This window comes from Prosopis cineraria, unplaced genomic scaffold (genome assembly GCF_029017545.1).
Source record: "Prosopis cineraria cultivar Desert tree isolate PC_DT_omini unplaced genomic scaffold, ASM2901754v1 PC4, whole genome shotgun sequence".
NCBI classification, from domain to species: Eukaryota; Viridiplantae; Streptophyta; class Magnoliopsida; order Fabales; family Fabaceae; genus Prosopis; species Prosopis cineraria.
This window is the reverse complement of record NW_026555335.1, coordinates 39,723,931-39,736,417: the sequence shown is the minus strand read 5'-3', so window position 1 is coordinate 39,736,417 and position 12,487 is coordinate 39,723,931. Positions and strand designations below refer to the sequence as shown.

General features: G+C 30.9%; 1 protein-coding gene across 1 annotated transcript; it reads left to right on the top strand.

Moving 5' to 3' along the window:
- Positions 1-792: 792 nt before the first annotated feature.
- LOC129309221 (probable galactinol--sucrose galactosyltransferase 2) lies at positions 793-4,759 on the top strand. Its single transcript, XM_054950666.1, has 13 exons — positions 793-1,167; positions 1,272-1,543; positions 1,635-1,725; positions 1,816-1,956; positions 2,040-2,147; positions 2,230-2,349; positions 2,625-3,035; positions 3,130-3,271; positions 3,364-3,431; positions 3,563-3,697; positions 3,801-4,012; positions 4,142-4,230; positions 4,328-4,759. The coding sequence occupies exons 1-13, from the start codon at positions 986-988 to the stop codon at positions 4,607-4,609; spliced, it is 2,253 nt and encodes a 750-aa protein (XP_054806641.1). The 5' UTR covers positions 793-985; the 3' UTR covers positions 4,610-4,759.
- The last annotated feature ends 7,728 nt before the right edge of the window (positions 4,760-12,487 follow it).

Sequence of the window (12,487 nt, the reverse complement as noted above, 5' to 3'; positions counted from 1 at the left end):
TGAAGACTTCTGCTTCTAGTATTTCAAAATACTTTTAAGTTAAAAATTTTTGGAATATCAAAAAATGTTATTCGAATAAATAAAAGTTTTTTTTACATGAAATCAAATTTCAAATGTATATAATAGAAGAATTGTTGCATATGATTGAAGACTCCTGTTATTTCAAACTGCCACCGAAAAATCTTGTTTGACATATTAACATTAAAAGCCCTTGTATTAAGTGTTGACATAAAATTATTGATAGTGAAAAGCCCCATGTGAAATAGTGACAGTAAAGAACCTTATTTAACTTTTGTTTATTTTTTAATCAGCAAGAATATTTTTATTTTTTAACCCTTAGCAATTGTGGACAGTTGAGGACTTTTTTTAAAATATATTTCAAGTTTTTATGAACGAATAAATTTGCCGTGGAGTTTTCTTGAAAATTTTTCTTAATAAAATTATATTATTATATTATTTTTAATTATAACTAGATCAATCCCAATTCAACCGGTTCAGGAGTGTCGGTTACCTCGTTACGCACACATTTTGCATAGGCTTTCCAAGTTTCCTTGTTTTCAGCCCTCTAGAGGGGCCGGCAGACTTTGCTTGCAATTGAATTCACGCGACGTGTCATCGACGTGGCACCGCGTTTTCCCAACTTTTCTTTGTTCTCCACGTCCCTCTTGCATTCAAGATAGCGGTAATTCTTGGGAAACACGATACATTTTTTTATTTTACATCACACGATCCTCAAACAACAATGAAATCCACTGACTAATATTATCCCAACTTCCGACCTCCGACCTTATCCCCACAAAATCAAGTCGGTCAAACTTTCTTCCACTTATAAAAACACTTATTTTAAATGCTCTTCTTGTTAATTGACGCAGCGTGTTAGAGACTTAGAGCCCTTCTTCTTCAACACGACCTATTTTCTTCCGCTCTCCATTTCTCATTTCTCTGATCTTCTCCAGTCCTGTTGACCCTTTAGACTCTCATTTCCATGACGATCTCGGCGGTACCGACCGTCAAGGACCGATGCCTCATGGTGAGAGGAAAGGTGGTTTTGACCCGAGTCCCTGAAAACGTCGTCGTTTCTCCGGTTGGTGGCACTGGGTCAGCTTTCCTTGGCGCAACTTCTAAGATTTCGAGTTGTCGTCATGTCTTCACTCTCGGAATCCTCGAGTACGTGCGTCCGACTCACTAATTTATTTTGATTACTTATCACTATAACAAGCCCGGAATGAATACGCAGAATTTTCTGAAGTGAATGCGTGAACTGATTGCAGGGAATATAAGTTTTTATCTCTGTTCAGAGTGAAAATATGGTGGATGATACCGCGAGTAGGGAAGTGTGGCAGTGAAATTCCCATGGAAACTCAATTCCTGCTTCTAGAAGCCACCCAGGATTCTGCCTTGCATGATGAGTTTTCCTCTGATTCAGAGGATTCAACACCAGATAACACCTTCTACATTCTCTTCTTGCCTTTTTTGGACGGACAATTTCGTGCAACTCTGCAAGGAACTCCAGCAAATGAGCTCCAGTTCTGCATTGAAAGTGGTTTGTTTCTTGTCCTCTTAGCTTTTAGTTCATGCAAGATTTTTATGTTCCTGATATGCTTACTTGTGTGCCAAACTTTTCAATGCTGCAGGAGATGCTCATGTCCAAACTTCACAATCACTAGGAGCAGTATTTGTGAATTCAGGGGACAACCCATATGAGCTAATAAGGGATTCAGTCAAGTATGTACCTTAAATTTCTTGAATTTCCTAAGTTTCTGGCTTTAGGACTGTCTCATGAGAGAGATCAAAATTTCCACTTTTTAAATGAAGGGTATTGGAGAAATGCAAAGGAACCTTTAGTCATCTTGATAATAAAAAGACCCCTGCACATCTTGACTGGTTTGGGTGGTGCACTTGGGATGCTTTTTACACTGAAGTAAGTCCACAAGGAATTAAAGAGGGTCTTCAAAGGTACATTATCAACCAACTTCAGCAATGCAATAATCTGTAAATTCTGAGGATGTGAAATGACGTTTAAGCTTCCGATTCCACAGTTTCTCTCAAGGAGGCTGTTCACCAAAGTTTCTGATCATTGATGATGGATGGCAAGATATAGCCAACGAGTTCAACAAAGAAGGTCAACCATTTATTGAAGGAACCCAGTAAGTATCCATCATTCTTCTTCTTAGTATTCATTTCCCCTTTTATTTCTTACTCTCCTTGCTCACCTCTTTTAAACTATAGGTTTGCAGCCAGACTGACAGACATAAAAGAAAATAGCAAGTTCAGGAGTACAACCTCGGACAGTTCATACACCAATCTCCATGATTTTGTTGGTTCCATCAAAGACAACTTCGGACTAAAGTAAGCTGTCTTATTTCTAAGAGGATCATTCACTCTTCCTCCTTGTCACATTTGCAGATAAAACTCAACAGACTTAGTAGTAACTGAAAGAGATTTTTAGCTAGACTTGACCTAGAAAAGATAGAAAGAACAAGCCTATCACAAAAAGATGTGTACTTTAGGAAAACTTTTACACGTGACTAATTGTTTACATGTTTTTATGCATCATTATGATTAATTGGCTTGTTCTACCTATATCATAGTTAAAATTACTGATAATGACAATAATGCTGCAGGTACGTATACGTGTGGCATGCTTTAGCTGGTTATTGGGGAGGAGTGATGCCATCATCAAACGCAATGAAGAAGTATAACCCAAAGCTTGCATATCCAATTCAGTCACCTGGTAACACAGGGAATCTTAGAGATATAGCCATGGATAGCTTAGAAAAGTATGGAGTGGGAATTACTGACCCAGACAAGATCTACAACTTCTACAACGACTATCATAGTTATCTTGCAAGTTGTGGTGTGGATGGAGTCAAAGTTGATGTCCAGAATCTGATAGAGACTTTGGGCTCTGGATATGGAGGACGTGTTTCATTGACCAGGAGGTATCAAGAAGCACTAGAGGAATCCGTTGCAAAGAATTTCAAGGATAATAACCTCATTTGCTGCATGTCACACAATTCAGACTCTATTTACAGGTTTGTCTTTTTTCTTATTCTCTGGAAATAAGCCTCAGAACTTTTCAGGATGTTAGTTTTGACAAGTAATTATTGTTACATTGTGAATCATTAGTGCAAGGAAGAGTGCATCGGCAAGAGCATCAGAGGATTTCATGCCGAGAGAACCTACACTCCAAACCTTACACATTGCCTCTGTAGCTTTTAACAGTCTTCTTCTTGGGGAGATTGTGGTGCCAGATTGGGACATGTTCCATGTAAGATGTCTCAAGCAATGCATTTTTCAAAATCTTTAAATCCTTGTAATTCTGCTAAGAATGACTTCAAAATCCAATGATTTTTATTATAGAGCAAGCATGAGACTGCTGAATTCCACGGTGCGGCAAGAGCAATAGGTGGTTGCTCAGTATATATAAGGTGAGACAAAAAAAGACAAATCATATCAATAGTTTAATTTTTTTTTTTCCCTTAAGTGAAAGTTCATTATGTCCTAAACATATTTCACGCAAAGGGAATTAAACATGTTACCATGTTTCAACATATCACAGTGATAAGCCTGGAAATCATGATTTTAAAATCCTCAAGAAGCTGGCACTGCCTGATGGATCCATCTTAAGAGCAAGATATGCAGGTCGACCTTCCCGAGATTGCTTGTTTGAAGATCCTGTCAGGGATGGGGGAAGGTAAGAAAAATAAAATGCTTAGCCATCTCATTCTTAGATTCATCAGAATTTTCTGATTTGTTCTTCACTGAAATAACCATTACTTTGAAAATAATTTTTTCAGTTTGTTGAAGATTTGGAATCTGAATAAGCTAACAGGAGTGATAGGAGTGTTTAATTGCCAGGGATCGGGAAGTTGGCAATTGAAACCAGTGAAAGCAACGCCTTCTCACATAAACATTGCAGGCAAAGTAAGGCCATTGGATGTTGAATTTCTTGAGGGTGTTGCAGGTGAAAACTGGAATGGAGATTGTGCAGTATATGCCTTCAATGCAGGTACTGATTAGTTACAACTTCATTACATTTTTGGGCCCGTCTTTTATGTGGACCGGTAGGCCCAAATCCAAATCAGTGTCCAATTTCTCTAGCATGATAGCAACATACTTAATACATATTGCATTGCAGGCTTGCTCTCCAAATTGCCATTTAGAGGGAAAATTGAAGTTTCTTTGGAGGCCCTCAAATGTGAAATATATACAGTATCTCCGATCAGGGTTAGTATTCTAACAGAACAAGTAACAACCTAGTACTGCTCATGAAGATTCATTTGTACAATGTCTGACATGAATCATGTTACCTTATTGTAAACAGGTTTTTGGTAATGATGTCCAATTTGCGCCAATAGGATTACTTGATATGTATAACTCAGGAGGAGCAGTAGAAGCTTTGAACTCTGCCATTGATGTTTCAGAGCTTATCATCAAAATCAAAGCAAGAGGGTCTGGTCGTTTTGGGGCATACTCAAGCACGAGTCCCAAACGTTGTACGCTGGATATGAAGGAGAAGGAGTTCTCGTACAGTGCTGAGGATAAGCTAGTGACAATTGAACTTAAAGGCGCAGGGAATTTGAGAGATATTGAGTTTATATATTGATATCACTATGTTTAAGTTAAACTTTCAAAGCTAGCTTGTTTGATTATTCATCATTTTAAATTTGACAATACGATTTTTTTTTATTGGTAGGGGTTAAGCTTCCCAATTTCAGTTGAAGATAATTATAATTAACTGTTTTTGGATGATTAATATGAGGGTTTGAATAGTTTAGTTGAAAGTTCAAACCTCAGTTTACGAATTTACTGTAACAATTTCTAGAACAATTTCAAACGTTAGTCTATATATTTTTTATTCGGTGAAACAATTGATTTAACGGTTTATTAATTCAATCGAGTAAGTTACCCAAATTTTCATACTATGATTTATATTGAAATGGGAGAATTTAAGAACGAAATTTGCTTGATCCCACAATTCTTGACGAGATCAGTTTTAGTAATATATATATATATATATATATTTATATATTTCCTAAATGGGCACTAAAAATAATTAATTTAGAAAAATAAAAAGTTATTCTAAACTTTTTTTAAAAAAATTCATTATATATAATAAAATTTCCAATTTTTTCTTTTATATTTTGGTATATTTTTATTTTAAAACACCAGCATTATTTGGGAGCCACATGGCCGCAATAAAAGAATTCAGGGAGTCAGATGGCAAGACATACTGTTAACTGCTGTGATTATTTTGAAGATGATAGTGGCCGGTAAGACGTGTTTCTCCTAGATTTAGGGTTAAGTTTTAGATTTATTTATAGAATCATTTTATAAATATTAAATTTGGATTAAAGATAATTGTAATCAACCATGTTAATGGTAATTGACTATACTTGGATAATTAACGTGATGGATCTCAAATTTAGTTGGGATTCCAAGTTTGAAAAGGATCAAATTAGCTTGGTCATATGGCAAGTATGATAGCAGTTTGGGTCCTTAAGTATCATTTTAAAGTTCAATTTATGGTGTGTGTGGAAAACATCTTTTGGGAAAAGATAACCTTCAAATGGAGATCAGATTTTTTGAGAAATTAGTTTCATAATTGCCAGTTTTTAAGAATATCTTATGAAACCCCAAAAAAAAAAAAGTTTGGCTGAGACAAAAATATGACAGGATAATTAAATTGAGGAGTCTATAAGTAAGAGGGTGAAGCATTGGCGTTATTTGGATAATTACCTTTCAAATCACAAGGGCAATCAAGCAAGTTTATTTCTAATAATTCTTTCACTGTTCAATCAATTCGCTGTTTTTTTCTTTTTTTTCTTTTTGAGTTGAGTATTGATTATTTGAAGTCCTGTTTGGATGAAGATGGAGGACAAAGGCGAGGAACTACGGAAGAGGAAAATGGAACTGGACAGTTTTGCCCTTAAAGTTCAAAAGATTTGAGGGAGGCTGGTGAGTCACAAAAAGCTATAAAGGCTTGAGATCATAAAGGAGAACAAGTTCAATCAGAGAACGCAAGAGTTGAGCAAAAGCATGCAAGCCCTCAACATAAACAACAAGCAACGTCAACATATGGATTGTTGATGAAATCCTCTTCACTTTCTATGTATTTTAAAAGTTTCGATACTATATCATGTCTCAAAATTATTATTTGTTCTTAACTTTGTTGCTTTTTATGATTGTTTTTTGGGGCCTGCTGAAAAATAAGCCCCTATATAGCGTTATCCATTAGATGTGCAGTCTTTCATTGTTATCACAACTCATCCACTCAATAAATTGGTCAGGATATTAATTCACTAAATCGTTGATAGATTGGCTAATTTCAATTTAAATAATAAAAGTTAAAGATTATGTATGAAAAATTATTTTAAACAATCTTTAGCTATATCTATATCATACATGTCAAATTTTTGTCAGTTGTTTGGTGCATTGGTATTTAAAAATTTGAGATGGCCTCTTTTTAGTTAACTATGTATGTTAATATAAGACATGCTCATTCAACTCTAAATAGTGTAGAAGCAAATTTGTTTTCTTAGTAGTTAGTTCCAATTCCATTTTCATGAATTTCTAATGAGGCTTCTCACTTGAGTTTGTAGGCACGAATTTGTCAGATGCTATTTTCCAAGTTAAGATTATAGATAATGTATCACAAGTCATTACCTTATAGGCATGCACATTAAGGCAAAATAGAACAATCTGTTCATACCTCTAGATGCTAATGGGTTTGCTGAATTACAATACATATACATATATCAGTGATTGATTAGCAATTGCTGTAAATGAAATTGTTTTTTTATCCTTATATGTAAAGTAAACATATCATAATGTATAAGATTGTTGAGTTGTATTTATTTTTGCCTTCTTGAGTTTCAATTTGTTTATTAAATGATAGGTCATAGAAAGAAAAATTTTATGCCCATAGCATGGATGACACTTTGAAGATAGATATGCTCAAAATTTTAGTGAATAGATCATCAAATAATAACTTGACATGTATTCCTATCAGTTCTATTTATAAATCATTTCTATCAATCTTATTAATATCAATACAATAAAAACATAAAAAATAAAAGTAAGTAAAAATTCAAATATAATCCTAAAGTAAAAAGTAAACAAATAATATAATATTATTTTTTTATCTTGATTCCTCTTACTTTTTAAGGGTAGTTTGAAAATTTTAACTTGAAATAAAATAATCCCATCAGCTAGGACTTATAAAATATACCAGATTATACTTTTAAAAGGTGACTAATATACAGGACTGAATGAATATGCAATTAAAAATGCTTCAGTTTTAAACTTTTTAACTAAAAATATTTTTCAACAAATAATAATATTATCTTTAAAATTATCAAAAACCATTTGCCTTATCTATTCATTAATCTTCTATGTTCTATCCCCCTATCTCATCAATTGACATACCTTCTCAACTTCTTCACAATTTTAATTTTCAATTTTAGAAATCTTTAAAAAAATATCTTAACTTCCTTACCCCAAATTTGGGGTATTTATAATTAATTTTGATATATTTTATGACAACTGATTCAGATTTTAAACTCTTGCTACAAGGAAATTGTATTAAGATATTTTTAAATTATTATTATAGTATTTACATTTTAGAGATTAAGAAAATAATAACCTCTCAATCCTAGAATTTACAATCTTTATTTAAATTATTATTTAAATTGATTTGAATTTATATAAGTAATATTTAAAATGCTTCTTTTTTAAATACTATGGTAACGTATTCCTCCTTTTATTTATATATTACTGATTTGAAATTTTATGTGAGATTTTATCTTTTTTTGGTTTGAAATTTTATGTGAGATTTTATCTTTTTTTGGATATTTTTATTTTTTATTTTACATTACGTTATTATTTTTTGTCATACATACATACATACATACATACATACATACATATATATAAAAAGTAGAACCACGGCATTTCTGTTTTGACACATGCAATTTTAGGAATGCTACACACATCATTGTTAATTTTTAAAAGAAATTTAAACAACATTAACAACATTATCATTCATTCTTAAAAATCACTTTTTCTTATCCTTAAATTTTCTCTCCTCCAATATATTTCATTATCATAACTTCCCCACTTCTTATTTATAATTTTATTTTTTAATTTCAAAAATCTTTAAACATGTAAAAATATCATAACATCCTCACTCTCCAATTGATTTATGGAATTAATTTTAATATTTAGTTATAATTTAATTTTACAAAGTAGATAGATTATTTATAATTAAAGTTTTGATATATTGTATTATAATTAAATTTAAATTCATGAGATGGAAAAGTTTTCGAGAAAATTTTTTAAATCATTACTATATTATTTACCTTCAATTTATAAGTGATTTTCATTTAATAATAATATAATGCAAGCATATAATTTACTCAAATTTTTTTATTTATTTAAATTTTTGGTTATCCATGGGACACATACAAGTTATAATAAAACTAATTATTATTCATTACAAATAACTGAAACGTGAAAATGTACTTTTGATTCTCTAAATTTGAATAAGGTTTTAATTTATCAATTATCATTTATTGCAAGTATCTTTTTGAAAAGTATGCTTTCCACTAAGAATTTAATCATTGCTATGTATTTAAGGTTTAAACTCAAAACTTTTAATTAAGAGAAATTAACTCTGTAATCAGTTGATCTAAATATTCAATTGGTTTTATATATATATATATATATATATATATATTTTAGAGGCCTTGAATTTGAGAGAGATGGGACTTTTTATTCTTCATTATCGATACTTTCTTTTCTGTTTTGTCCCCTCATTTGTAAACAATAATTTAGAATTTTAAATTCGATGATACTACTTTTTCTTTTTCTTTTTCTTTTTGTGCGTGTGTGTGAGTATAATGATCAGATCCCACTAACGGCAGGGATTTTCTCATCCACATATAAAAGTTAAATTTCTGCATTTATATGTTAAACTTGATTATTTACAAGTAGCTAGGATCAACAAGTGATTAATTTATTTTATTTGAGACTCTCAAAATGTTAACATTGACTACTAGGTTTTATCCACTAGAAAATGACTAGTTTTATGAAATAAAATTACATTAGATGGTTTAAATCCTAACTTCTCAGTTTATTTTTTTTGATAACAACTTCTCAATTTATTTTAATATAGTATTCACTCTGATTTTTATTATAAGTCACTCATAACTAATTTAAAAAATGAGGAAAAGTTAGTTTTAGCGTTAAAATTATTTAAGATTACTTTGACTTTCATTTCCATTCCTAATAAATGTTATAAATTTTAAAAACAAACAATCTATCTCCTAAATAAAAATTGAGAAGAAGGGCATATTTAAAATAAAGTAATTAATATTATACAAATTCTAATAAAATGATTTATATCAATGATCACAAAATTCTTTTAGAATGCAACTCATATATAGAACCCGAAGGAATATATTAATTTTAATAATACTCTCTTCCATGAAAAAGATTAATTCAAATTAATTAAACACAAAAATGTTTATAACCATCTAGAATCACCATTTGACTGGGATAATTTATTCTGCAGAGAGGTTATTCACCGAAAAAAAAAGGGGGGTGCAAAAATATTGGAGAAGCCGTTAATTAAATTAACATTGAAAAAGACAAAAATATTTTAAAAAATGAGTTATAAATATTTTATTAAATTTTATTAAAAATCGCCTTATATTGTAAATTATCTTAGTTTGTAAAATATAATAAAACCGTAAAGTATAATAAACAGATACTGTAGCTCTACACTTTTTGAATGGTCTATTTACATTAATGCCCTTGTCCATCGTATTTCCCGTTCGGAATGCGCATGGCTGAGGCTATTTTACGGGACACGGTAGGACAACCGTTTTTATCTCCTCCCTTGTCCCTCGCAACCATATAATAATTTCAAGAAAAATATTGAAATTAAAAATAAAATAAAAATTAGGGATAATCCCTCTGGAGCATTTTATTTATAAAAAAGGATCAAATGATTCTAAATTCACATTGCATAACTAAAGAACTAAAATGTAATTAAATTTTAGTGTGAAAAGATAAAACTACCCCTCATTTTTTTTAAAAAAATCTCCTCACTAACACTAATCACCGATAATCGGACCGACAAAGGAGAAAGATTAATTTTTTTTTAAGGTAGCCAACACAAGGTTTGAACCCATATCATTTTGACTACCAAAATGATAGTTAGCCACTATGTCGATAATTCCTTTCAATTATTTAATAATCTTTACGCGCGCGCGCGCGTATTTATTTATTTAACTTTGTTTCTACTTTCCATGCTAATATTTGTTATTTTACAAATAATTATTTATTAAATTATTAATGAGAGCTTATTTGTTAAATTATTAAGATAAATTTTTAAAGGTAGTAATAGGACTTATTATTTCACAAATCCTATCAATGAGGATTTATTAAATAAATTTAATATGAAGTAATTTTTATAAATATTTATTTGTTTTTATTACCAAAAACTTATATGAACTTGTTATTTTACTAAAATTTACTTATCAAATTATCAAGAGAAAATTTTTAAAACTAGTAATGAGATTTGTTATTTCATAAGTTGTTACTTGTAAAATTATTAATGAGGACTTTTCATTCCTAGTAATAAAAATGTAAGGTCTCCTTTACTATTTTTCAATTAACTCAATTTTCAAGGTATTCAAGGGATTATCCCAAAAGATTACCAACTGTATAAGTTTTACAAAACAGAGATCCCACATTTTCAAAATTTAAACTATTGCAATATACTTCTACAATTCAAAATTAGAGTAATTCAATATATGCGGAAGTAGGGAATCTTTCACAATTTTAAGCACTTGCATAATAAGTATAAATGACATGTATCGCAGCGCATTGCATGTATTTGATAGCATTATTGCTGTCATTTGACTACAATATAGGTGGACTTCTGATGTGCCTCATTTTTTTGTTCAACATCCGATTGAGATGATCTAGATTTTTATAAAGAATTTTTTTCTAACTCTAACTAATGACACTGATTTCACAATCATAACTTTCTCAATCAAAATTTGGACATTCATTTCAAAAACTTGCTTTATTTCCAATCTTACTACACAATTTAGGTGCCCAATTCATATTTTTAGTGTTAAAAGCCAAATTCATACCCTAGACCACACTCAAAGGATCAAAATAGATATGTGTAATACACTATATCTTACAAATAACAATTATAATATATTTTCAATACTCAACCCCTTAATTTTAAAAACAGTAGGGGGAGCCTCAATGTCATAATTAACATAATCAACATGCAACAACCACATTTTTAATCACTTCTTACTTGCACTAGTATTTTGGCCATTTTTAGATTTTATAATTCAAACACATGCTTAACCTAAGGCCCAGAATACACAATTTATCATCAACAACATATAATGCAAGAAAGTGCACATATAAACTCCTAGTTGGCAATGTCATCAATAAATATACATATATAATACTCAAAATAAAGAGGCTTATAGATTTGGGATTAAAGTCCTAAGCCTCAATCTGTTTCCCTCGATCTTGTCCCAACAAGCTAGAGCTTGTAATATTGAATATAAATAGGTGTGTACAACCATTCAATAACTAAGGCCCATCTAACTTATATTAATGCATGTTAATCAATTTAAATGCAAGTGACAAATATAGTCACATGACAAATTCAATATGTTTAAGCACAGCATCGCACTTCACATCATTATGAGCATATAATCACCAAGTGACAATATAATAGCTCATTTTATATTATTATACACGAATCACATGATTTCATCACAAGGGTCAAAATATAGATAACCATGTGCCATTTTATCATAATATGTATGATCACACCTCCTTTATATCCTCCTTATGCCTCTGACACAAAACCATAAGTTATTACAAATTGAAATTGTCCACAATACAAGACTACCCTAGCCATTCACGTGCGAGAGGCTACCTGACCATAGACGTGTCATCTTATGGGATGTCATTCTCCTTAAGCTAGCACTGTTGTCGAACAAGTAAAAAATTAGTTAGGTTTAAGTCTTGTTGAATTAGTGGGACAGTCTCTTGTTGAACATTTGGGACAATATAGATAATAAATACAGGCAAACTATCGAGCCTCAATGGTAGCTTACTATGTGAATTTTAATCATCTACACCTCTTCTTAGGTGAACTCTCACATCTCATGATCATGCAATGTATAAATATATGATTTCTCATAGTACTCATTTATTATATGTTTATCACATAGCACATTACATCATTAAACTTCTCTCTACATACATTTATAGAACTTCATTCATAATTATTCATGGAACTTTACAAACAACATATCATTAAACTGCACAAGTGTCATATCATTGAACTCCACAAATACAATTTCATTGAACTACACGTATCACATAATCATTGAACTCCTCATAATACACAATTATTGAACCCCATTCACGCATGATC